At 56.9% G+C, this 27,566-nt stretch overlaps 1 protein-coding gene across 1 annotated transcript in view; it reads right to left on the reverse strand.

Annotated features, from left to right (window-relative positions):
• Nucleotides 1–27,566, reverse strand: part of PPARGC1B (PPARG coactivator 1 beta) — a 47,754-nt gene that overhangs the window by 11,951 nt on the left and 8,237 nt on the right. Inside the window, exons 2-3 of the mRNA XM_017822975.1 lie at nucleotides 2,961–3,134; nucleotides 267–479 (exon numbers count right to left, since the gene is read on the reverse strand). Of these exons, the coding sequence (XP_017678464.1) occupies nucleotides 267–479; nucleotides 2,961–3,134 (387 nt within the window). The remainder of the gene's footprint in view (nucleotides 1–266; nucleotides 480–2,960; nucleotides 3,135–27,566) is intronic.

Here is a 27,566-nt window from a genome sequence, read left to right on the forward strand (position 1 = left end):
CCCTTTTGACACCCACCCCCACCCCGTTCATATACATATTTGTATACACACAGCTTGTTCCCGTGAGGATGGTGATGGAGGTGACAGCAATGATGCAGAACATGTATACGTATACAATACAAGTATATGCTTTGGTATTGACGGTTAAAGAGAGTTTTAAGCCTAGAATGAAAAAATTCAGACCTTTGCTTCCTATCATACCCATGCAGCCGGCTTATCAGGGGCTCATCCAAATCCACCTTAAACAGTAGGAAGTGGGTTCTTACTAGAGACAGCTCATCAAACTCGGGGGCCGGGGACGGCCCCCCCGTGACCGGGGCGGTGGGTTTGGGGGAGGGGGCAGGTGAGGTGTAGGCATGGTTGAGCGTGTCCCCCTCTTCCATAGTTCGGAAGGCAGCCAGGCCCATGTCATCTCCCTGTATATCATCCAATGTCTCCGTGAGGGCTGCCAGCAGTGCTTCGTTCTCGCTGTCTATTATCTGAAATGAGCAGGCAGAGAAGAGGGGGGGGGTTAGGCTGGGCAGAGGGTCTGTGAGATGCTGGGTGGGGGAAGAGGGACCAGCAGTGCAACAGCAGCTCTCACTGACCAGCTCCCACCTCCCAGTGACCCGGCGGGGCAACCTGTGAGAGCTCTTCCCCAGCACACCACCAGGATGGAATGAGGAGGAGAGACCCAACTGGAAAAGGAGCATCAATCTGTCCACCTGCACCCCTAACAGAAAATAATGAATCAGAGCATCTTCTCTCCCAACAGTTGTCTCCCCACCACCATCATGCAAGCAGCAGAAGATAAAAGATCTGTGATTAAAAGGCTCCTTGCCCAGATCCTCCTGACTCTGGGCTGCAAGTGCCCTAGCTGGGATGGGAGCCCAGGGAGGGGGCAGGCACAGCCCCCTGCCCTCCACGGGGCTGGGGAGGCCTGAGAGGTCACAGCTGGTTAATCTGCAGCTCTCCTGACAGGGAAGGCAGAGAAAATGTGAGGAGCTGGGAGCTCAGCCCAGGGTTGCCCAGTGGACAGCCCCCTGTGAGGGCACAGGGGAAACTCAGCCTGGGCTGCACTGCTGGCCAAACACCATAGCTTGTGACAACAACCAGTATGAGTTTTGTTTTCACTAAAAGCCCCCAAACTCAGGCACCTCTAGCTCAACAGGGATTCTAAGCCCTCACACTTAAAGCTGGCTGCACCCAGTGCTCTGCAAGGGACTGCGTCCACAGAGCACAGCCCTCAGAGCGACAGGCCTTGCATTACAGCTCCCCTGACCTATTCTTTGGGTGAACAGCATGATGTGGGGATGCTAATGGGAGATTTGTGAGTGTCTGTGGCTGCACTGGGCCAGTCAGGACCAGGGGCTGCTCCTGCCTCCTCCCTTCTTGCTGCCCTGACCCGACCTCTTGGGTCCCTCCCTCTTTCCATCTAGGCTTCAGCTTGGCTGATGCACCTCCAGCCTTCCCAGTGCCCTCCCAGCCCCACGAGTTCCCCTCCAATCTGGCAGTATACTGCAAAAGCCCAAGAGAGGACAGAGAAGCTGAGGAATGGCTGGAGTGAGTCAGGAGTTCCTTCTTTTTGGTCCTCCTCCATCACATTCTGAATGTAAACCATGTCCAACAAGAAGCAGGCTACCATCAGTGATAAAATTAGCACGAGGGTAAATTCAGGCTCGCAAGCAGGACTGTTGCCTGCACACACCCTCCTGTGTTTCTCTCATCTTGTTTGAAAATTAAATATCTTTTGTTCCCTGCCCTAACCTTGCTCTCAGTTACTAGAGCAGGCTCCAGGGAAAGGCAGCAGGATGCTCCATTTTTGGCTCCATTTCTTTTCCTCCTGTTACTGGCACGAGAGCACTGTGCATATAAGTTCAGTGGGATACATTTCATCATACTCCACTGCTCCTAATAGGCCTGTCTTTTGCATTTCTTTTCTGTTTATCTTTTCCCCAGGAAGTTCAGCGGAAAATATGCATCTCGTGATGAAGGTCCCTCAGCTGGACTGGACCATTTTCAAGCACAGCATCAGCACAGCATAAAAGCCACAGGGTTGTTATTACAGCCAGGTTAGAAAATATTGGGGCTTTTTGTTTTTTTTTCCCCTTGTTTAAATATAAATTCTGCTCCCTCCCAAAATGTAACCCAGAGTTGGTTACTAGTTGACACTAGTGGGTCACAACCTCCTTGTCGGAGGGGTAAGGGCCTGGGTGCTGCTCAGGAGGGCAGAGAAACTCCAGCCCCCAAGGACAGGCACATCCAGGGCATGGCATGAGCTTTGGGAAATGTGAGAAAGGCAAAGTGCCCAATCCCCAGGCAGCTTCTGCACCTCCCTGTCTCCAAACGTGCCTCTGCTGTGCTCACAGCTGTGCCCTGGCCTCACAGCTCCATGAGATGCTCAGCTCTTCTCCAAGGAGAGACAGGAACAGTGCTGAAGGTTATGGACCAGCCCTGCCTGTGCCCAGGAGCACCCTCTGTCCCAGCACCCCTTTGCACCGTGCAGTCCGTGCTGGCACATGGATCCATCTCAGCACAAAGCCAAGCACAGAAACCAGCCACCTCTGCCAAAAGGACCCGAGACCCAAACAGAGGGGGCTGCCAAAACTGGGAAGCCAGCATGGGTGGGGCTGCTTTCTGCTCCTGAGAAAGGAATAATCCTGCCCCACACCACAGCGCTGAGACCCCCGCACTGCCGCCCTAGCACATCCTGCCATTCCGGGAATCGAACGGGACGCACTGCACCCCGGCTGTAATTCCCTGTGAATAATACACCACAGGAGGGCTGGCTCAGCAGCCTCCTCTGCTCTTCCACCTCCTCATTAGCCTTACTCCGCTTGCCCCATTTAGAGCCGGTGCACAAATTAATGGAGCACTAATCAGCTGGGGAGGAGATATTAATAGTTGTGCGTGTTCCCTCCTCCCTCCCTCCTCCCTCTGCCTCCATCCTCGGGTGCCCTGTGCCAGGAGGATGGGGGTACCTGGAAGAGCTCGGAGTCATCAGTGCTGTACTGGCTGGAGTCTGTCTCCGAGTGCTCCCCACACCACTGCAGCTCGCTGAAGCAGCTGGCCGAGTCGAAGTCGCTGGCATCCAGCTGAGACAGATCGATCTCCGGGAAGTCGGAGTAGAGGTGCTCCTCGCCAGACACCTCATACTGCACAGAGAAGAGAAAGGGGGTGAGCCCACTGCTGTGCCAGGGGAACAGGAAGCAAGGGGCAGCAGCATCCACCTGCGGAGACGGACGGTGTCCTGGTGTGCTCCCACCTCCGCTCAGGCCCGTTTCTCAGACCCACTTTCCACATGGCTCCAGGAGCAATTTCATGGCAGTGTGGAGCATGGTGAGCACCTCTTCACTGCACACCTGCCAGATTGGTTTGCACAGCATGACACTGGCACTGCTGGTTACTGAGAACACCCCCACAACTTCCATCAAACCCCCTCTTGTGTCCAGCTGTGGCAGGAGTCAGAACAGCAGCATCTGCATTGGAAGAGCCTCATCTCCCACAGTGAGCAGACGCTCGGGGCAGAGCACAGCCACCCAAGCTGTGGCAAAGCAGCTGCTGGAGCTCTTAGGGGCCATTCCTGCCTTTGGTGCCACCTAAGGGTGACATCCAGGTTATCTAGCTGGAAGTCAAGGCAAGGGTCTTGCATGCACATGGGACAGCAACTCCTGTGAGTGGCCTCACACCTGGTTCCTACCCTGTTCCCATCCCTGCCACACGGCACTGAACCACTCAGGGACAGTCCCTCTGGGGAAGCAGCACCACCAGTGCAATCCAGACCCCGCTCCCTGCGTTGTACAGGATGAGAAAACGGCATGGAAATGAATGGATGTCCGGGTGCACACAGGGTGATGCAAGCTCTAGGAACCAAGCTAAAAATCTCTGTTCAACCACAGAAAGGAGCTGGCACCTGCCCTGCTTCAGCCTGGCTTCCAGCCACTGCCCTCCCACAAAACCCCACAGCTGCACCCAGCACCCCCGGAGTGAGGGCTGGCACTGGCACCCACTGCCTGTGCCGGCATTTGGACGGTGCCTGGTTTTGTGCCTATGTCCAGGTTCAACCACACAGGGGAAAGGTCTGGTGTGACTCCTCCCAGCGTTGGCTGCCCAGGCGGAGTTTTCTGGCAGTGAGGGAAGCAAGTTTATTTACAGAGCAAATGGATTTTGGAGCAGGCAAACATCTGAGCATGTGAGCGAGGCTGCATGGGCAGGGGAATGCGGGGGCTCCTCCTCCTGAAGCTCCCTGGAAGGGTCTCCTCCTTCACTAAACAGGAAGGAAAAGGGATTTCAAACACAGCTGGAGGAATGGAAAATACAGCTTTTCTCTCTTTTTTTTTTTTGGTCAAATTGGGATAATCTGGGATTATTGATTGTGTTCCCACAGGCTGAGAAGCCTGTCTACTGTGCTCCCCACTGTGTTTAGGGCACCCCAAAGGGCACTCCCATTCACACATTCATTCCCATTTTACATTTCTCACCTGCCTTCCGCCCCAACCAGTCTCAGGGGAGGTGGGAGACAGGGAAAGTACGGGCAAGGACAGGGGGGAGAGCATTTTCATGGCCCAATGGTGAGCCACTGCCATGTCACGGCAGCTGGGGCTGCTGATACTGCCCCAGCCCAAGCTCTGCAGGGGCCTGGGACCTGCCCCATGGTGGGGGACGCTCTTCCCAGCATCCTCCCTTCATCCTGCTGCTAGAGGGATGTGGATCAGGTAGATTACACAAGTGTGGTGCCACAAAGTATATCAGGCACCCCTGAGTGGCTCCAGGATCTGATACTCCTCACAGCCCCCTAAGGCTGGGGCTTTCCTAACCTGCCCTGCAAAAATCTTTGGTCCCTATTCTCATCCCTGCCAGCTTTGGGGGACACAGATGCGACCTTTCCCCTTGTTCTCCTTCCCTCTCTGCTCAGGTGCAGCCTGGACTGCTCTGGGATCAGATGTCCTTTGGCCTTTCAGATGTGTCTCTTACCTACTGTGGCCCGTCCCTGCCTTCCTCCCTCTGCTCTAGCGCCTGCTCCAAAAAAAGTCTTGCAACAACTTTGGCTCCCCCTTCTCCCCAAATCTTCCCATGGGAACACAGGCAAAGGCTTTTATTTTTAGAAAAGCCATACATACATATATATACGTGTGTCTCTGTGTGTGCGTGTGTGCGTTCAACTAAAAATAGCAGAGCAGTCAAATTCTCCTGCTCCTTTTGATATGCCACAAGGGAAAAGATCCTGGTGCTGAGATCACAAGGAGCAGCTGACACCAGTGCTCGGGATGTCTTTTGATCAACTCCACAGATGTGACATGTCCCCATTGGCAACAGGGCTGGGTAAAAATAAACTCCTGCAATCTAATGCTGCTGAGCTGCCCTCTCTGGGCACCACAGGGGCAGGATTGCCCCGACACTGCCACTCTGTGGATGCTCCCAGCTAGCACAGGTCAGGAATGCCTAAAAACTCAGTTTGGCCTGTGTTGAGCCCCCTCCTCAAAAAAAACCATGGGGAGAGCCTTTGCCTAGTGCGATCACCCGCACGAGCACATGGATGGGCACCCCAGCACATGGTCACAGCTCCAGCCAGCCCCCTCTGCTAGACAGTGCCATTTAACCCACCCAGCCACCAAGGACCTGAATCTCCAGAGGGAATATGTCACTCTGAGCTTGGAATCCATCACTCCAAGCACCGCCTGCCCAGCACAGAGCGCTGAGAATGAAGTCCCTCTGGGCTGGCCACAGGGGGTGGGGGAGGACCGAGCCCCTCACCCGGAGTCGGGGTGGCAGCGGCAGTGGGGAGGCTGCCTGCGGGCACAGGACCTCATCTGCTCTGACTTTCCCTTTTCCCACCCTTTGCATTTCCTGCTGCCTTGGGAGAGGAGTGAACTTTTGTTCTAATTTTACTCGGGAGTTTGTAGGAAGATCAGCCATGGGTTCTTGGTGTGCAGCCAGCAAACACCCATGGAGACATGCTCAAAAATTCGGAGGCATCCTCCAGCCCAGACACCTGGCCTGTGTGTGCTGCAGCAAGGCTGCGACCAGAAAGCTGCTGGCAGCTCACTGTGATGTGTCTGATGAATCCCTGCTCCGGGGAGGAGAGATGCCCTACACAGGTGCCCCCATGCCACACACCTCCATCCTTTGAGGGAGCAGGAGCCCAACCCTGGGCATCCTCTCTGGAAGCAATGTCGTGCTGGCAGTTGCACCTGGCAGCCAAAGCTGGAAGGTGAAGGACATTTGAGGAACAGCCTCCATTCAGAGACATCCTCCTCCGTTTCCTTAAAGTATGAACCAACTCCGACCTCAGCCCCAACTGAGATGCATTTGCAATTCTAGGACAGAGAGGCAGCTGATAGTTGCTCACATGTTGCACAGAGCTTCCCTCTGCAGAGGCTTTGCTTGACAGAGCAGCAACACTTTAATTTATCTGCTGCTGAGCTTGGATAGTCCTGCCTGTTGTGAGGGGTTTGTCACTCCAATTGTGGGAGAAGGGGTTCCCCAGGGACCCTCATGCAGAGGGTCTGTGCTCACTTTGCGCCCCTGCTGAGGCTGCTGGACCTGGCAGCAGCTACGCTGTGCATGCCCAGGACAACCAGGTGAGCAGGAGGGCTCCGTGCCACTACGGCTGTGCCACCCCACTGCCAGGCCCCCGTCCATGCCCACCACTGGCAGCAGTGAGAAAGCACAAGGGACATCTCCAAACTGTCAGACAAGGACATCCAGAGGTCACTCTGCCAACTCTCCTGTCCCCGGGAGCCTCAACTGCACCTAAATGCTCCCAGACAAAGCGCCAGTGGGGCCTCTCCCTGAGCACTGCGGGTGAGGAGGGGCTGGTTCCCCCCAGCCTGTGTTCCATCTTCTCCTGGAAACCCTGTGTGAGCAAATCAGTCTGAGAGTTTCTGGTGTATCCTTGGTCATCCCCGGGAGGGAATGGAAGAACTCCCAGCTGCTCTGACTCTCCGCCCCTTTGCAAAGCCCTCAGTTTTTGTCCTTCCCGGGGCAGTGGCAAGGCAAGGCAGGACAAGGAGCTGGCCTGGGGGTTAGCTCCATCTCCCTGCCTGACTCTGAGGGTGGTCAGTGTGGGCCACTGTCTCCAATGTCCCCAGCAGCTCTGGTACGTGGGCAGTCCCTGGCTGGAGGCACATCCCAGGATGCCCCATTGAGCACAGCTCAGTGCTGGCTCCTGACGCTGTGGGGACAGCAGGTGGGACATTTCCCTTTCAGTTCTTTCCCCTGTTTTGGAGCAGTGTTAATTCTGGTGTGGGAGCATGTGAGGTCTTATCGCTGCAGAGACATGAAGCTCCTCTCCAAGCCCAACTCTAATTCAAATATTGGATTAACGAGACAGGGAATGTTTTCCTCTTCTTCAGTGTCAACTTGGGCTGCTCAAACTAAATCCCCCAGTCAGAAGGACTGGGGAGGCTGGCTGGGGATGGGCTGCTGGCTCCCAGGAGCAGCCGTATCCTTGAGCCCACGGAGAGCAGGAACCACAGCCCTGCTGCCAGGCAAGCATGAGAGCTGCCAGGCAAGCATGAGAGCTCAGCTCATTGTCTGCTGTGCTTAACTGGCTCAGGGAGCTGAAGACAGGGCAGTGACCGTGACAAAGAGACTTGCAGGTCCTCTCCTCTGTCACACCCTGACAACAACACCAGTAGAAATTTCCCTTATCTGCAAAACCCTTGGGTCCAATCCCTTGAAGTTGTGGCCAAGTATTTTGGAGTGAGCTCTGAGCACACTGTGATGGCACACACACTGTGCTCATGCTTAATCAGGCTGCAAAAGTTTCAGCCTCTGAAGTCTGCCGGCGTGAAAGTGCTGCTGGACACGGGCAGCACCTTCGCGGGATCCTAATCCTGCCTAAGCCTGGGAGGGCAGCTCTGCATTGCTGCCTGCAGACACAGCCCCAGGATGCTTTGCAATTGCCTTGTCATTCACGTGCCACTTTGCTGTATGGAAAAAAAGGAAAGAAAGTGGCAGCTCCTTGGAGGGGCCAAAGGAACCAGCCAGAAACAGGCAGCCCACCTTCTCCTGAGGAGTGCAGCAGTGACTCAGCCGCGCACGGAGCCTCCTCCCTCCCCACAGCCAAGAGCCTACTCAAAGCATTAAGAGATAAATATACATCCACACGTGCTGGAGACAGAGCCCCAAATTAGCCAGTAGCGTTTAGGCTGGGACCCAAACGAGCAGAAGGTGAGAAATGCCAAGAACATGAAGTGCCAGCTCCCGCCAGCCTTCCCTCAGCCCCACTGGCAGCGTCGGATCCCAGCGCCTGGACGGGGAGTTTCTCCCTCCTTGCCCTCACCCCAGGCTTGACTCTAAAAAGGAAAGAAAATCCTTGGGCAGGGGTTTTGGAGAGAGCCGTCTGGGCTTATCAGGGAAATCCGTAATCACAGACTGCTTGAAATGGGGATTACAGCCGTGCAGGGAGACGGGCACCGCCAGGCTGTTTCACCGGGATGAGCTCTCGCCAGGCAGTGACACGGTGGGCACAGCTGCTCACCCCGTTAGCTGCTTCGGGCAGGGGGAGCCCCACTTGGGCAGGCCAGGATTGGTTCCTGCAGACCCCTGGCACCTTCCCGGGCTGTCCCAGCACCGGAGTGGGAAGGCACTGGGGGCATGACCCACACTGGGACCAAACCCAGCCCCACCCGCCCTGGGGTGCACCCTGCTGTTCCTGCAGCTGCCGCCCGTGGGACAGGGTCCCTGTACAGACAGGCTACCAGCACCCTGAGGGGGCAAAGTTGGGTGCTGCCAGGCCCTCATCACCCCCAGGGATGCATCAGCTCCATTCCAGCCCAGAGGGACCCATGTGAGGCAGGCAGCCTCACTCCAGTACTGGGGAGGAGGGCAGAGGTGAGAATGGAGGAGAGAGCTATAAATAAGTGTAAATACAGCAAGGAGCCACCTGGCCAGAGCTCTGAAGGTCACCAGTGTGTGCCAGCAGATAAGCAACCCCCCCCTCCCGAGTGGCATTTGATAAAATGTCACTGTGAATGAGGGAGAGGTGGTGTCAGGTTGTGACTTGGCCCTGCTGCCCCTTGACACCCCACGATATTTATAGCCAGAGAGCCACAAAGTGAAGGGTGAGTGGTACCTCCTTGAGAGGCAGTGGAGGCGAGGGGACCCTGCCTGCAAACCCACCAACTGACACGGTGGAGGGGGGCACGGGCAGGGCACAGGCAGGGCTTGGCAGCAGCAGACTGCTCCCTCATCCAGCTCCCCAGGTCTGAGGGGAAAGGCACACAGGAATCTCCCAGGCTCCTGGGTTGCACAGAGGCATGTGACACCTCGCTGTCCTTCCAGGAGCAGAGCATTTTGCCCTCTGCACTCTGTTAATTTTTAATTTTTTTTTAAATTTCTACTAATCCATTTTAACAATTCAGCCCAGCCAGCAAGAGGCAAAACCAGCATCCACATTTAAAGCCGGGGCAAAGCAAACAGAAGCTTGATCCTTTCTTCCACTGGAGCTACTCAAAACCAGCTTCTGTTTGTCCACATTGGTGCAGCACGTGGGAGCCACCACGGCGGTGCCGGGCCCCACGCCGGACACTCTGTGCCAACACAGGCTGGACTCAAAGGTTGGACTCAAAGATTGGAGTTGATGATCTTAGAGGCCTTTTCCAATGTAAATGATTCTGTGGTTCTGTGGCACACATGGAGCAGCCACCTTCCCAACATGGCCTGCGACGTGCCGAGAGGGCACAGGGGGTGCACTGGGCACCCAGCCCCAGGCACCAGCAGGATGAGGCTCTGAGCCACAGCCTCAGCCTGAACACAGTCTCACTTGCTGACTTTTGTCTTACATTTAGAAGGGTGTAATTAAGATCAACCACGAGATGCCAGTAATAGGAAATATTAAACATTAACTGCAAACAATAAACATGAACTTGCCAGGAGTATCTTTGATATGGAGGAAAGATGGAAGAAATTGCACTAAAGTGTCCCTGAGTCACAGGATAGAAAAAAAGGAGCCTGAGATACTGGTAGTAATGGCCTGGATAAACAACGTTCTGCTGGAACACTTTAAACAAAGGTGTGTCGGGATTAAGAAGAAGGGCAGCAGCAAAGTATATCACGGGTTACAAAGCTGCATGTCTACACTATACCCAGCAGCCATTTATTTGGGCTTTAAACTAGAGAGTCCACTTTCTTTCTGCCTGAGCTCCAGGACAGACCAGCCCAGGACTGCAAGACCTACTGGTGCCACAACAGACCCGTGGAGACCTTGCAGCCCCTGCATAGAGCTCAGAGCACCCCCCAAATCCAGCACCCTCACACTGCCAACACCAGGCACAAGCAAGGGCAAGTGGTTGTTGTGCTCCATACAAGGAGCAGACACAGCAGGGAACGGGCTGTTCCCAAAGAGCCATGCTCCTCTCTCAACACGACCTAATGGAAACAGCCCCATGCCAGAGGCTGCTGCTGCCGTGTCCTGGGATACGATCTGCCAGGCAAAGGGCTGTCCAGGCAGTGTCAGCACACCTGGGCACACACAGCATGCTGGTAACTTGTCTCCCCAAGTGTGACAGCTTCATCTTGCATCCCTCGAGCCAAACAGAAGCACCCCATGCCAACCCTGCCAGCAGCCAACCTGGCAAATACCACCCACTGCTCGGTGATCCTGGCACCACCAAATATGCACTGCCAGTGGCTGCTGCCAGCCTTGTCCCCGTCACCAACGGGTGCTCTGCAGGCAGTGGGGCTGGCACCACTCAATGGCATCAGCCAGGCAGGGCACCCGCCTGGGCCAGAACACTGGTGGTGTTTTCTAAGAAATGCCTTGTAATCTCCCCAAAACCAAAGGCAGGACCAACAGCCAGTAGCCAGCAAAGCACAGTGGGAACTGAAATGTCCCATCAGCTCGGAGGGCTCCAGCCCTGGCATGTGACCCCCTGGCCATGGGGAGAGAGGCAGGGCAGGAGCAGGCAGGGGTTATACAATGCTCACCTCGCTGTAGCCTTTCTCCAGTGAGGCAGCACAGCCTGTGTGGGGCAAGGACAGAGCAAGGGGTGGCACAAGCCCCACAAGCTCGAGAGGCTCTGCACAGATGCCCTACAGGACAGGGAGCAGTGGGGACCGTGGGCGAGACCAGTGGGGCATCAAGACCCTGAAACTCTTGGGATTGCTTCCACTCACAGACCCACAGCTGGAGGTGGTAGGAAATGCTGTGGCTCCATGAGACAAGCTGGGGACCCCTATGAGTGGGGGTACCCTGAGCTCCAGGCAGGCTGGCAGCACAGGGGGCCAGGCTGTACCACGGGAGGGAATAAGTGCCTGACTCACTGAGGAGCTGACTGTTAGCCAGCTCTGCTGGTCACAAAAATTCCCCATGATGGCAACTCCCTCCTTTGAAAGGAAAACATGAGGGGGTGATTATTTTCAGACCTTCCTCTTCTCATGTCCCTGCAGCCAGCAGCCACATGATTGCTGTGGGCACAGGGACGCCAGCAAGGAGCCTTCTCCACGACCAGAGGAGGAGCAGACCTATCCCTATACACCCAGCTTAGCTCCATGGGCACTGTTCACCCTGGCACTGACAGCTCTTCACCCCTCTCAGCTGGCTCCAAGAGCAAATCCCTGCCTGAGGCAGTAACTGTCCCTCCAGCTCCCCACGGCATGAGTGAGGTCAGACCTGCTGTAGCCTCAGAGAAGGCAGAGCCATTGCCCGCAGGGAGCGTGGTGGACATCACCACGTCATGCCACATTGTGTCCCACTCCAACTGTACCATCAAGCCCGGCCACAGCCATGCTCCCTACTCACAGCCACAACCTTGGGATATTCCACTGCTTGGAAAGCTCACCCTGGCTTTCCAGGAGCCACGGCCGCAGCCTGTAATCCTGGGAATCCCTGAGCTACTCCCAGGCACTGGCAGACTCAATGTCAGGAAGCCGGGAGGCTTTTGGGACCCGTGGGCTGGCAGCAGGGAGTGAGCAACTGGAGGGGCAGGATCTCGGTTGGGCTGGATCCGCTCACCCCACAGTGTGACCAGCTCTGGGGCTGCTGACTGGAGGCTGTGAAATGACGGGGAAGAGGGAACTGTCATCATTGACATACCCTCCTCCCTAGCTTGGGACACCACACACAGGGCTCTCCGGGTGGCAGTGGCTCGGCAGGCAGCCTGGTGGGAGCTGTAATTCCCAGCGCATTCTGGCACTCGGTGTTATCCACGGCTGTGAAACAGGAGCTGAGGTTAAAGCCAGTCCATGTCCTGCCTGAATCCTGCCCCTTTACATACACATCTGACGAGCGGGTGGAAAGAACCTGCTGCCTCCCGGACACTCCAATCCAATGTCATCCCCCTGCCAGGTCTGTCACCATCATCTGCAGGATGCCCTTCACCTCTCCAAGCCTCCGGTGCCTTTTCAGACCTTGTGAGGAGGAGGGACTGTCTGGGCCCCTGCCAGGAGCACTCCCAGTCCCTTTTGCCAGGGAGGTGGCAGCAGGGGAGGAAGGGAAGCATGTCTCCTGCCTGCCTTCCCACCTGCAGGTCTGGTACCAAAGCTCAGAGAGGTGCTCAGGCCTTCCCTGCCATGGAAGACAGCACAGTGCCCTGCACTGTTCAGAGCTGCCTGTGCCACCGGCAGCAAAGCAGCCTCTTAGTGCTAATCAGGACGAGGCAGGAGACGGGGAAGGTTCAAGCTGGGGTTAAGAAGGCGTAAGGAGGATCTTCCTGCATTAACTTGACCTCTCAGTGAGTCCAGCCCTGACACTCTGCCGCCACAGGCATGCTCCGGTGACACGCCATACCCTGCTGGGGGTCAGGGCACTACCACCAAACCCGACCCACCAAGATCCTCCACAGACCCTTCGTCCTGCACTGGCCCTTCTGCCAGGGGGGTCTGCAGGACCCCACACTGTGCCCAGCTCCCACATGAAAAATGAAATTTTTAGCTGGAGGCATGAGATCTCAAAGGGTGAAAACCACTGTGGAAAGGGCAAAACCACGTGGATCTGTCCATACCCTCCCACCCAGCCTGTCCATGCTTGCCCAGACCCATATCCCAGCAGGGGTGGAAGCACCAGCCCTGCCAAGCAAGCACTGCCGGCTGCCCCTCTCTGCATCCATCCACTGCTGCAGGGAACAGGCGGCACTACCCGCTCCAGCTGCTGCCTGCTGCCCTGCACAAGGCCTGGCACCCCATGGCATGGCCATGCTGCCTGCACCTCACTGCTCTCCATCACCAGGGCCCCCTGAGAAGGGACCAAGAAGTGGGTCCCCCCATCCTGTCCCCTGAATTGGGGGCTCCCTCTTCTCTTGCTCCTGCTTCACCCAATTAAATTATTGCCCATTTTCTGCACAGTGCCTGGAGGTGTCCTGGTCAGAGGAGACCTGTCACCACCTGGTGTGGTCACCCCATGCCTCTGCTCCAACTCGACTCTGCCCAGAAAGCTGATGAGGAAGGGGAATGCCGACAGGTGGGTGTTTTCCAGGTGGGCATCATCAGTGCTAGGATGCCACTAATATGAGCTGATTGGCAGTATTGATACCATTCCAATTCTGTGGGAAAACCCAGCCAGGGGAAGGTGAGACAAGAGCAGGTCCCAGCAGGTCTGTGACCGCAGGCTGTGTACACTCTCACAGTTGGATGGATGGTGGAGGTGTGATCCCTGAGCAGCACCTCTGGGCCAGCTAGGCTGGTGCTCCTGCGCCCACTGGGCTTTCACCAGCACAACCTGTTTGGCCTGGGGATTTCCTGGTGCTGCACCAGCCAGCACAAGGCTTTGCTGTGTCCGGGTCCACACCGGAGCATTCAGGGACGTCCCAGCCAGGCCACCTGCCTTCAGGGGCCCAGGGCTCTGTCCCTGCTTTTTGGCTCGGCAGGAAGCATTTCTGGGAGCCGCAGCCTGGAGCTGGTGCTGCCAACCCACTTTGCCCGGTCTTCCTGCTCTGCAAACAACTGACTCACTATGGAAAGAAACTGCTCCAAGATCTCCAGATAGAAAAATCGCTACAAGGGCAAAAGGCTCCTTCAGGAGCACGTGCAAACCCACATACACAAAGCTTTGTGCTGTTTCAAATTCCCACCTGCTGGGGACCGCACCTTTGCCTTCCTCAAAACCCCCACAGACAGGCTCCAACAAGGCAGGAGAGGAGGGGTCTGGCCGCTCCCTGCTGCAGCATCTGAGGGCTGGGGCCCCTCTCCTCCTCCTCCCAAACCAGTTGGGGTGAAGCCTACTAGCATTACTTCTTAATTTAAATCAGACCCTTTTACCCACTCCATGTGCTGTGCCAGCTCCCTCGTGACCCTGCCCTGAGCTTGCCTGCTCCCAAGCCTTGTCCCCCCTATTTTTGACCCTAGCTAAACCAGGGATCAGATAAAGCCGGGGCAGGCTGGCCTGAAATCCAGACTCGAAATCTGGATCTGACAACCTGCCCAGGAACTGGCTGCCTCCAGGTTGGGAACATCAGAGCTGGGGGTCCCCTCTGGTGTGCAGGAAGCCATCTCTGTCCTGGCAGTGCCATGTCCCAGATGGCCCCAATCCCTGTGCAAGGCTGGTGGGAGTTAAGGCTCCTGCTTGTTGTGCCACCTTCATACACTGTGTGGCCCCAATGCCTGGCAGCAGCTCCCCAGTCATGTGAGCAGCTCCAGTCAGCAGCCCTACCACCACCTTCTGTGCCTTGCTTTTATCCATCCATCTCCCCTCCACAGAGGCCATCCCTCTCGGCTGCCTCTGCTCCCTGTGTCAGACGCTGCCATGTGGGATCATGGCCAGGTGTCCTTGTGCAGAGGCTCCAATGTCACCTTGGAGGGGTCTGGCAGGAGGCAGGGCACCAGGGCCCATGGCTGCGCTCGGCACGGCACCGTTGGGGGACTGGCGGGGATCCTGCTGGGACACACAGCCCGAGCAAGCACCCTCCCACCACTGCTGGCTGCAAACAGCCACCCCCACACCTCCCAGCCCCTGGCAGCGTGGAGGGCACAGAGGACACAGTGGGCATGTCACCACAGCAAGCAGCCTCCTCGGTGCCTTCATCGAGTGCCGTTCCCAGCCCTGGGTGAGCAGGTGGAGCCGTGTGTACCCAGACCCGGCTGAGCCGTGCTTGCTTATGCAAACCACAACGGGAGCTGTTTCAACTAGTTGGACTGCTGCCTGCTAGTCAGGTGCCTTCCTCCTCCTCCTCCTCCCGAAACAGCTGCCAGTCCCCTGCAGGCAGCTGTCTGGGCTCCCTCCCCACACTGAACACGCCACAGCTGCTGTGAGCAAGGGGCTCTCCTTCCCCAGGGTGCCCCAGGGGGTGGGGGCAGGCAGGGCTCGCCATCCTCCAGCATGATGTGCTGTTATCCCCCAGCCATCCTCCAGCATGATGTGCTGTTATCCCCCAGCTCAACTGTGAACGAGCTTTTCACAGTCCTTGAGGTGTCCTCAAGTGTCCTGGCGCCACAGGCAGTCAGGGGGAATGTTGTCCATGTGCAGCTCGTACCCACATGATACCCACCATAGAATCCTAGAATGCTTTGGATTGGAAGGGACCTTAAAGATCATCTCATTCCAACTCTCCTGCAGGGACATCTTCCACTAAACCAGGTTGCTCAGAGCTCATCCAATCTGGTCTTAAACACTTCCAGGGATGGGGCAGCCACAGTTTCCATCACGCTCGGCTGGAAGGGAAGACCCACAGTGCAGCAGCAGGGAAGGGGCTGTTTGCCCCACTGCTGGTGAGTTTTGCCCAGCACTGTGGCCACATTGGCATTTCCCACCCTGTCTGCATCCTTGGGGGAGTGCAGGAACCCAAGCAAAAGACTTCCTGTGACCTGCTGCAATCAAAATTTGGAAGGATACAGGAAAAAAGTCACAGTGCTGTGAGCCTCAAAGGAGGGCTCTGCCAGAGCTGGTCACCATGTCTGTCACCAGCTGGCTCTGCCACACTCACACCTCATGGCAATGGCCAGTGTTTGGCTTTGCCTGGAGAAACTCTCCCCAGGCTAGGAGGGGAGGAGCCAGCATCTGTTCCAAACAGCCTCTGACATTGCAAAACAAGGGAAAAAACCCAGATCCAAGCACCGGGAATCTTCATGCAAATCTCAGCACTCCCAAGCAAGCACCAACCTCACACTCTGGAATGCCAGGAAACCTGCAGCTTGGCTTTGCACAGGGCTCTTCAGCCTTTGCACAACACTCTGGCCTCTCCTTAAATTTCAACATGGATTACAGGGAACTTCGTATGCCACCAATTGAGTCAGCGGACGCCCGGCAGCCCTGGCTCCATCAGGGAAATGTTCCCTCACCACCCCCGGCTGCTCCCAGCAGCTGCAGTGGCACAGCCAGGGCAGCCGGGATGCCATGGAAGTTTAGGCACCAGATGGATCAGCAGCTCTGTGGGATGAGACCTGCAGCTGTGCTGACAGGCAGGATGAAGTGGGATGAAGCCAGCTGCCCGCCTGCACCAAGGCTGTGGGGATTCTGCCACGGCTGGTGTCCAACCCAGGGAGCCCAGGTGGGAATGTAGAGAGGGGGAAGTGCTGCAGAGCAGCCTTTGTTCCATTCATTGGGAAATGGACGGGAATCAGCCAGTCCAGCACATGGAAAAGAGACACCGTCCGGGATGCACCCACAGCAGTACCAGGAGGGGCACAAGGGATGGCTTCATTCCTGTTTCTGTACTACAAACTTCTGTGCAACAAAATAAGGCCTTTGCCAAACGCAGCAGGGCCCAAGCCAGCTCCTTCCAAGGCTTCCTGGGATGCTCCGCTCTGTCATCCCTCGGCAGGTGCTGAGATCTTGTGTAGTTATTGGTTCTTCTGTTTGGGATGCTTTTCCAGCTGGTGCTGGATGTCTCTGATGAGCTTTTCTGCAAAGGTGGCATCGAGCAGGAGGAGCGGGAAAACCTGCCTGTGGTGAATGGTAAAACCCGCTGGCAACACCGTGACGCTTCTCCAGACGCTGTGTCTAAATATAGATCCTCATTTATTATCCTGCAGCTGCTGGATTCGGTGTGAGAGGAGCCGAGGGGATGCACTGATGCTCCCCTTGCCCATGGCTGGGCACTGCCTGGACACATCCAGAGGCTCATAATGGCCCAAAAAGCATGCAAAGCATAGAAAAACCACGAGCCTTCTCTCTGTGCGGCTCCTGACAAATGGGGCTGGTTTGCTGGTGAAATGCCGTGAGTGCAAATCCCCCACTCTGCATCCCAGAGGGGTGTAGAGATGCACTGCCAAGAGCAGGTCCTGCCTGGGTGGGATGGGATTCCCCCTGCTCCTGGTGAGAGGAGGAGCAGCAGCACCCAGGCCTCCTGACAAAGGATGAGTGGCTTTCCTATGGCTTCCCTGCTATCAAAATGCAGGGATGCTTCCTCACCCAAACCAGCCAGTGCTTGATCTGGCTGCACTTACTGTCTCCCTGGCACTACAGGCAAGGGACCATTTCTGCCAAGCACTTGGGGTAACACCAGGATTTATCCCTCTGTTGCACATCCTGGAGGGAAGGAGACACACTCCAAAATTTGCTGGGGACCTGCAGCCTCTGTGACACTTTGCCAAGGTTTTTCTGAGAGACCCTGTTCACAGATGGGAAATGAGGTGCTGGGGAAGAAGTTGATGCTCAGGGCAGAGCAGGGCAGGCAGGAGAGGATGGAGTGGGATGCCTGGGAATGTACAAAATCCTGCCAGGCTCAGCTCAGGGCCGTGTTGTGAAGGTGGTTGCCATGGGGCCAAGGCACAGGCAGGAGCAAGTGGGGTGAAGCCGTCAGAGCCGTTCTGGGAGATGAGGGCTGGCATGAACTGGTAGGCCTGCAAAGCCTCCTGTCCAGGCACAGAAGGCTCCCAGGACCTTTCCTGCTGCTCTCCAGTGGGGATATTGCAGCAGGGCCTGTGTGAGAGGCAGGAGGGGCAGGGAGCCATGCTACCTTGGGTGCCATCAAGCTCTGGGCTGTGTGCTTGCTGCCTCCATCACCACATCTGAGAAAAATGGGTAAAAAAGAGGGATGCACTGCAAGCCAGCCAGCCTGGGCTGTGGTGCTGCTGGCTGCTCACAGAAGCCATCCCCCCACTCCTGGCGCTCAGTCCCATTGAGATCGGGCCAAGCGGGATGGGAACTCCAGGCATCCTGCCTCCTGCTGCCGGGGCTCTCGGCTGGCCGGTTCACGCTGGGACACCTGCTCCCTGGGTGGCCAGGGTGCCCTGCTGCCAGCACTGCTGGACACCCTGCCCCACCACCACAACAACAGCCAAAGGACACAGCCCTCCAGCTCCACAGTCCACTGGCATTTCCCCTCCAGCCACCCTGCTGTCCAAGTGGGAGGCTGGGAAGCAGCAGGAGAGGAGGGGTTAAGGCATTAATCATCCCTGCTGGAGAGCGGATGGACCCATGGCACCCACAGGAGCAGCAGTCCTGCACCCCACACACCCTGGTACTGGGACCACTCAAGGGTCTCACGAGTTGTGGGGAGCTGCCTCATCCCGCCAGCAGCTGGGCTGGCAGCAAACACTCCTTGGGGAGAATGGGATCAAGTGGTGGGAGCAGCAACGTGATGCCCATTGTGCCTGTGCCACCCACTGCTCAGGCGGGGACTGGGAATCTGCTGGCACTCCTGCTGCACACCCACCCTCGCACACCCACCCACCACACACACCCACTGCTGGCACAGGGAGGGTGCAACACAGACACCCTGAGCATCCCCCGGGCAGGGGCAGAGGTGACTGTCCCTGCTCTGAGCATCTCAGCCACTGGCTGGAAGCTGAGCTGGGCAGCTTCAGAAGCAGCTCAATGTCCGCAGGCATAAGGGGTCTCAGACCCCAGGTTGGTGTCCCCATAGGGGAAAGGCAGGACAAGACATGGGGGTCACTGCAGGGCAGCTGAAAAAGCCATCCTCCAACTAACAGGTCCTTGATCCCCATGGAGTGTCCATGGGGGCTGCAGTGAGGCTGTTTCTGCCAGTGGCCCATGGGGACATGCAGCAGCATGGCGGGGGGGGAGCATGTCTAAAACCTCCCTGTGCCTTTGGGGCCTGCTCCCCCTTCTCCCCTCGTTCTCTTTTCAGGCACTATCCTATGCACAAAGACTTACAGAGACCAAAAAAATCTCCAAATGTGATCTCTGGATGACCTCCTCCTCCTCCCAGGGCTGACATCTGCTGAAGCAGCAGAGAGGGGCCACAGGGACGCCCTCCTTCTGCCTCCCCCCTCAGGCCCAGAGGCCTTTCCCCTGCTTTCCCCAGGTTCATGAGGGGCATAAACCCTTGGGCAGTAGCTGGTATTTGGGTAACAGGCCACAGAGCACTGGGGATGCAGAGCTGGGAGCACGTGCTGTTGCTGTCCTGACAGACAGATAGACGTGCCTGTGGCTGTGGCTGTCCATCCGTCTGGACAGCGCATGCTCCAACAACTCTCCCACGGTTGCCAGCAACACCCCTGGGACCCCCAAGGCCAGATGTGAGGGATGGCAGATGGGGGAAGAGCTCAGTGGGGAGCAGAGCCTGCCTGCCTACAGCTCTGTCCTCCCTGCCTACAGCTCTGCCCTCCCTGCCCGCAGTTCTGCCCTCCCTGCCTGCAGTTCTGCCCTCCCTGCCTTCAGCTTTCTGGGCTGGGGGACTTCCTACTGCTTTTTCCCCACTCCAGGACCACAGCTCATTTGGGATGGTGACACGTGCCGGGTGAGGCTTTGCTGCTGTCCTACTGGAAGGAGTCCTGTGCCCATACTTGATGGGATATTTTGCACCAGGCTCCTTCACCCCTCGTCCACTCTCCTCACCCTTCTCCAGCTACTGACTGTGACCCTCTCCCACCCTTCCCACAGAAGGATTTTCCTAACGCCCGCCAAGGGATTTGCAGGTATAAAGGGCTCACAAAGTGCTAACGGTGCCCGGGAGCCGGCTGGCATCCATCTTGGCAGACACCCAGTGCTGTCCTGGAGAAACCTCTGCAAAAATCTCACCCTGTGACTGCTGGCCCCAGCCCCGGGCAGCCCCTCGCCCCGGCCATCACCCCTCACCAGGGGCACTGGTCCCGTGGGAGGGAGGCAGTGCCTGGGCAGCCAGCACAGGGGACATCCAAAGAAGGAAAGGAGTTGGACGGATGGAGGAGCCGGCTGGGCTCCCTGGCCAGCCAGCCCATACTGTAAAAGGAGTGGGAACAGGGACTGCACAGCTCCAGCGGTTTTAAGATGGCTGAGAAGCTGAGAGGAGAAGGAGGAGAAGGAGGAGAAGGAGGAGGAGGAGGAGGAGGACATTAACCCTCCCAGCACTGCACTGCAGCCAGGAGCACTGTGGGGAGGATGAATGGCAGGTTTCCTGAGACTCTGCTTAACAGCAGATGGATTGGGATCCCCCCAACTCCCAGCCTAAAAAATACAACTGGTGATGCTTTGAGGCCTGGCAGCGCCCAGTTGGGAGATGCTGTCCTCAGATAGGTAGTTGGAAGGAGGAGGAGAAGAAGGAGGAGAAGGAAGAGGAGGAGGAGGAGGGGGGGGAAGAGGCACAGAGCAGATGCCTGCATGAGGCAGGTGACCCCCATGGGTGCAGGACACTCAGCAGGACCTCTAAGGCTGCTTGACATGGACTCCCTGGGATGGTGCCCTTCCACTCATGCTGGGAAAGCACCCCACAAGGTGCTAAGACCCCACTTAGCACACCGTAGGGGCAGGAGAGGGCCACCCATGGATGCCACCCCTCTGGGCACCTGCATTGCCATCCCTCAAAGGGAGCAGCAGGGCTGAGCGACTGCTCAGCTTCCCTCCTCTTTTCCCTGTGGACATGCACGTGAATATTCACGTTCTTCCTGCCTAATGTTTTCCTTTAAAAACATCGGGCTTGGCCTTCCCGGTGCTTTTCTGCGGGATTCATCAAAGCTGCAGGAACCCAGACGCAGCAACTGGAGGAGTAAAGGTATCATGCACTTAACAGCAACTTCCCTTCTCCGAAATTTTAATTGGTCATTGACGTCAAGTAATTATTGAGCATTATTAATTAAGAAAGCATTTAAGAGCCTGGCTTTTGTTGAGGTTTTGCCATTACAATTAGTTTATCGGCCAACAGGAGAAACATCAGCCTTTGCAGTCACTTGGAGTGCAGCAAAGTGCCCATAATTAATTTCCCTTTCCGCAGCAAGTGTTCTGCTCTGACCTGCCTTGGGGACTCGCCTTTCTCCAGGTGTGCCAACCACAACAGCTCTGGAAACACCCAGCCACAGGGACCTCAGGAGGCCATCAAATGGGAACACCGTGTCCCCTCTAGCCTGTCACAAGCAACTACACATGGATAGTGGCTCTTTTCGGGAAAGCATCCTGGCCAGATGCCCTGATCCTGGGGAGGAAGCTGCAGGGTTAGCAGAGTTGAGTCCCGTGGTCACTCCAGAGCCACCCTGCCTTCCTAACAGATTTTCTTTTTATCTCCTGCCCCGGGAAAGCTGCTGGGTCCCTGGTGCTTGGCACTGAGGTGAACTGTTTTGGCAGCTGAACACTTTCCAAGAGTTCCCCCAAACCCCTCATACACTGGCAGCACCCCTCACAGACAGAAGCAGGAAGCTGGAGGGGTGAGCTGGGGCTGGGGGAGTGCTGGACATCAGGACTGCCCCACCAGTAGCAGGAGGGGCAGGATAACCCCATGGGAGGCCTCTTGGTATGGGGCTTGAGCACTGCCTGATCCTGCCTTAGTCCAGGCACAGCCAGGCAAGCCTCAGGCTGGTCCCTCCAGCAGCAATTCCTGCCTTTCCATCTCTGCTGGGGCAGCAGCAGCTCCTCTTTCCCTATGGGAGCTTGGGTGCTGGTGGATAGGGGAGGTTGGGAGGGGTGATGAGAGGCAGGAGGGCTACAGACCCTGCACCCACCAGAATGGCAAGCAGCACAGCCCAGCCCTTCCACAGAGCAGGTGATGCAGCCCAGCCCTGCGCTCCCAGATGGATTCTGGTGCATCCCCTCGCAGCACCCCCAAGTGCAGCACCAGGAGGGGCCGGCAGCCCCCGCTCAGCAAGTGGGTCAGCTATATATAAACAGCCCCAGCAGTGCTGGTACCAGGCACCTTCCTGCCTTGCATCATTGCCACCCTAAAAACCACGGCCTGGAGACAGGGGCTGTGGCAGCCGTGAAGCGCTGCCGCTCGCCAGAGGCTCTGCTCAATCATCTCCTTCACAACCATCACCCTGAGGGCCCACACCTTTTGCCCTGCTCGCCCAGGACAGCCATCACAGAGTGGGGGGACCAGGTGGGACTGATGCCAAATGGACAGGGGGGCCAGGTGTGACCAGTGCCTGCTGGACGATATTCCCGGGAGGGCACGGCTGCAAGCTGTGTGCACACTCCTCCACACAGAGCAGGCCCCCAGGAGGGAGATTTCTGCTTCCATTTACTGAAACCAGCCGGATCAGCTCCCAGGCACCAAGGCAATGAGCTCAAACCCCCTCATTAAGGCTGGGCAGACACCTCCTGGCCCGAGGCACACAGACATGCCTGCAGCATGCACCCACAGGTTTGGCTTACGGGGTACCGTCGAGCAGCCCCACTGCTGCACATCACCGGGTAAGGACGTTGTGTAGGAAGATTATGCAGCAGTGTGGTTTAGTCCCAGTATCTCCAGTTTGCTGCACCCCAAAACCAGATGCCATCCCCACTTTTACAGTTTGTGGGTGCAGTAATACGGGTGCTGGAGCCTAGGAGTTTGGTTTGGGGTGCTTTGGGCTGCTGGTCCCTTCACAGCCTCATTGGCACCACACACAAGAGGGATGGTGCTCATCCTGCACCCCACGCGCAGTCAGAAAAGCCTTTTGCAGCCTGCAGGTGTTCAGTTGTCTACAGCAGAACATCACCCAGCCCGGAGGGTTGGTTATTAGGGAAAAACACTTTAATGAGGCAGCTCATTAAAGGCAGGAACAGATTAACCCAGGAACCTGAGGAACTCAGCAACTGCAGAGCTCAAGAATAGGAAAAATAGGCATTTCCCTGGCAGCAGTGGGAGATGATGCCTCAAAGTGGTGGGCTGAGCCCATGAATCCTCAAAGCCCTTTCAAAGCTCTGCACCCTCCCAGGAGCTGTGTGAGCTCTGGAGATGAAAGATGCTGGGAAGGGTGGACCATAGTTAAAAACCTATGAAAACACCCACTGAAATACAAGTGGAAAATACTTCATCCCCAATAGTCAAGTTCAGGCACTGCCTCCTCCACTCATCAAGCAAAATCCCAGCACCAGCATGGACTTCCAGCAGGGATGCTCCAGGGACAAAGCCTTTGGCACGACACAGCCCCGCTGGACAGGAGCGAAGTGGGAGGAGAGGCAAAAGCAAACAGAGTTCAGAGTTATGGTCACCAGAGAAAAACGAACCCTGGAAAAAAGAAACAGCTCCATTTCCCACTACATCACATGGTTTGCAGATCATCCCTTTCTGCAGCCAAAGGAAACACTAGTGACTGGTGGAAGTGTGGACAACTGGGGCACCCTGGGAGGCCGGGGTTACCTCAAAGCCACTCCATCAGCAGGGAGAAGAGTCAGGCCCGTGCAATGGCTGTTATGAATGAAGGTGAGAGCGGTGCTGCTAAAGATAACTTTGTGAGCAGGTACTATTAATAGCAATACTATTGGGCTTTTTCTTTGTGCTTCCTGCGAGGCTCTGTGGGATTGATGAGCGCTAATGGATCGGGCCCTGCCACAGCGCCAGGGAAGGACCATGCGCACGCATCACCGAGCCCACAGCACGGAGATGCCATCGAGGAACAGGGGCCAGCAGCGGTGGCTCACTGAGCCACCCACCACTGCCACGTCTGACCAGCACTGACCCAGCACTCAGGCCGAGGATCCCGCACGCACGGAGCTGCTGGCGAGGTTGCTGCCAGTTTCCATGACGACTTCAGCACTTGGCGCGAGATGGAGATGACGGGATCAGCCAGGAAAGTAACTGAGCGGAGCTGGCGTCCTCCGTCTGCCGTGGCCGGCGGCACAGCCCTGCCAGCCCTGCGTGAGTGGCTGGCACAGGGCGAAGCCCTGGGAGCCTCAGGGCATCTGGGTCCCCCTCTCATTGCAGGGCGCATGTCGGCTGCTGGTTGTCCCCGTGAAGCGGAGCCTGCCCATCCCATCAGTCTCTCCCAGTCTCTCTCCAGGAAAGTGCAGTCCAGGTCCTAACTCCCAGCCCTGTGCTGGCCACCCAGCACTGGAGCATCAAGCCAGTCTGTGCCCCGGCACTGCCCTGGGCTCTTGCCTCTGCACTGCATTTCCACTCCTGATGGGGCAGCACCACCTCTGAGCGCACATCCCAGCTTGTGGCATCAGGGCCCTCCAGCACAGCAGGCAGCTCAGCAGAGTGGTACCCAGCTCCCCTCTGCAGCTCAAGGAGATGCTGCAGGCTGGGGCCGAGCTGGCACTGGGACAGCCCTGATCCTCACTGGCCTTGGCCCCACAGAGGCTTTCCCTGGCTTACAGGTAATCTAAGATCAAGTGCTCCAGCCAGACGTGCTCAGTCAGACGCACAGAGACACCGCAGAGCAGTGGGGAACCGAACACCTGCAGCATATGACTCCCTAGCTGGCATGGCCCCCCCAGTCCCTAAAGAGCACTCCCTGGGGACCCCATCCCTTGCCAAGCTGCCACATGTGGCTGCTGCATTCCCAGGCTGCTGGCAGGGAGCTCACAGGGCCAAGGCAGAGCTGGGGGCAGCCGGGACCCCCAGCACCCCCTCCCACCCGTGCGCAGGATCCTTCCCGTGTGCCCTTTTATTCCAGCAGTGCAATTAGCCTTGCTGACCCCTGAAATCCTCAGCCTCTCTAAGCAGCCATGCATTAAATCCCGGATCCAAGAGTGGAAATAGACTTTGTAAAAGGCTTATGGCCCTATTTATTACATTTTACGCATGACGGAGTCCGACAGCACGGCAACGGCGCTGCGGCTCTGCATCCTCACCGAGACAGACAGACGGACAGGCAGGGTCTGCAGTGGGCAGCAGAGCCTCGGTGGGTGTCTCCTCCCAGCCAGGCTTGGGTTGCCAGCTGACTGCTCCCTCAGACACAGGCTGGCAGGGATATCGATCTAGATGAAAGCCAACACCGCTCTCGAGGCCGGGTAACAGTATCTGCCGCACATTTGTATTCCTTAGAGTGGGGCGGGAGGGCTGCAGCCATCTGCCAGAGCGGCTCGGGGATCCTGGGGACACTGCGAGCCCTCGGGATGGATCTCCACTGTGCTGCCTCCTCCCACTCCGCTGCACAGCCTTTACCTTCTGTGTTTCACCTCCACCTTGTTAGGGCCAAATAACACAGACCTGAGGAGCACATCACCAAAACACAGTCCTTCCTTCAGGCTCAGGCCACCTCCCCAGCAGGGCAGCACCTGCCTGGTCCCTGCCTGTGCAATGGGAGCTGAGGGGGCATCGCACTGGGGTTTGCAAGGTTGTACAAGGGCACCATGTGAAGCCAGCGTGCAGGTGTTCAACCACACATCCCCAGGGTCCCACCCTTTAGCCAGATGGCTCCTGCCCCAGGGGGATGGCAGGGGACCGTGTGAGGGTGAGTGCTGGCATGAGGCTGCACAGCTCTGAGCTGGGCAGAGGGCACGGTGAGGGGCAGGGATGGGCGGGGGGGGATGAGGTGTGCAGGGAGGCAGAGCCACTGTGTGCAAAGGAAGCAGCATGAAAAGCACAGAGATGAAGGCTCAAACAGCTGAGGAACCCTCTGCATTTCCTGTAGAAAACCCAAGGCAGCTCCTGCATGTCTCCATCAGGGCCCGAATCACAAAACAGATCAGGGAGCCCCTGCAGCAGCACCAGGCCAGGGAGCTGCTCTTGTCAGCAAAGCAGGTGGGACCAGAGGGAACACAAGAGTGTCATTTCCATGCACTTATAAAGAGCCAGCTACAAAGACTCAAGCAGCATGTGTCCCCAAGTCCCGGGAACACCAGCATATATGGACACAAACAGCCACCACCACCTCCTTGGAAGGGACTCATGGCACCCTCAGTGCAGGGCAGTTGGAGATAACAAGCGACAAAAGCAAAGGTCACCTTGTGCACTTCCAAGAAACTCAGTTTCCGTCAACACTTGGTTCAAGGTGCAAGCCTGGCTGATCCCAGGGGGTATACGAGAGAACCACCACACCGTGTGGTCAGACCACTCAGGCAAACCCAACTCCTGTGCTCTGTCCAAAGGCAACAAGGCATCTTGTGTGTATGAAGAAGCAGAAGCGTGTCCATGGGATGTGCACAGTGCCCTGATCATGCCAACCCCCGCATCTCAGAGATGTGTACAGGTACTGATGCCCATGAGGATGGGGAGTGAATGTCCCCTGGCAAGGGGAAATGGCACCTGTGGGGCGTCCTGCAGCTTGGCATTTCAGAGGCTCGGTCCTGCAACTTTCCCTAAAGGAACTCAAAGGGTTTGATGCCTGTGGTGCACCTATGAGCAGAAGGACCTTTGCCCTTCCTTTGCCTTTCCACCCAACTCCACACTGCAGGGCTGATTCCACTCCAGCAGCTCTGACTGATATCACCCCAAGGTGCTGCAGGGCTTTGGGAGGGCTGGATGTGGAGGTTTCACCCTATAGCTCAGCTCTGCTTCTGTGGTTTGGAGCATGGATCCTCCCTCCAAGGGGAGGTGATGGCATGTTAGCAAACAGCATGTTTGGGTATAGATGGGCTCTGGCCTCAAATGGCATCGAGACATTTAGATGACCTGCAGTCCACATCTCCACAGGTTCGTGCTTCCCAGCTCAGTCACTGCTGTGAGCTCCCCACTGCCCCGGGACAGCTGCAAACCCATCCTGCTAATGGCAGGGGAATAATAACCCCAGGCCCAACTGAATGAGGTTTAAACTCCCCATAACACCCGTCCACAAAGGTCCCATACCCGCCAGGGCACTCGCAGGCTAATCCTCCCTCCAGAGCGGCTGCTATATTTAGGTATCTAAATGAGACAGAGTGGCTCTTTCCAAAAAAGAGTTCGTTTGGGTTACATAAATACAGAGAGAAACTTGAAAGCTGTATTTCCAGGTCCTTGCACTGCCATAAGCGAGCAGCAGAGATGAGGACAAAAATCTCCCCATGATAATCTTCCTTTCATTTCTTTTTGACTCAGCTGGATGTGCAGATGGGTTTTCAGCTCCTCTGGGGCAGACAGGCAGCAGGCAAGAGGTGGGAGCTGAGAAGAGGCAAGCAGGGCAAGCAGACCATCATGGGCAGTCCCTGGTACACCCACAGGGAGACTGCACTGCATCCCGGATGGACTAACAGAGGAATGGAGCACTGCAGGCAGACCAGGCAGCACGGCCCACAGCACAGGCAGGAGGAGTCAACAGAAGTAAATAAACTGAGCAGCTCCAGCCCTTCCCATCCGTGCCTGTCCCAACAGTCCCCCGCAACATCCCCCTCCAGCCAGCTGCTGACTTCCTTCCTCCTGCATCCACTTCCACATCCCAAAGCCTCTGGTCCCATGAGAAGAGCAGACACGCATGCACCAGCATGTCCTGCATACCTACCTTGGCTCACCCCAAGTGCTTGGGCTGCAGGGCAGGGGCTGTCCCTGCTCCCCAGTTTCAGCTGCCGGGCAGAGCTGGATGCCAGTCGTGGGCACAGCAGCGTCCCCAGCAGAGCTGGGTGACAACTTGCACCATGAGGGTTTCTGGGGACACAGACCACGTGCTTTCATTTTCAAAATATACATAAATAGACATATTTATTCCTTCCTAAAAGGACA

The sequence above is a fragment of the Lepidothrix coronata genome, unplaced genomic scaffold, assembly GCF_001604755.1.
Source record: "Lepidothrix coronata isolate B3197 unplaced genomic scaffold, Lepidothrix_coronata-1.0 Scaffold100, whole genome shotgun sequence".
In the NCBI taxonomy this organism is placed as follows: Eukaryota; Metazoa; Chordata; class Aves; order Passeriformes; family Pipridae; genus Lepidothrix; species Lepidothrix coronata.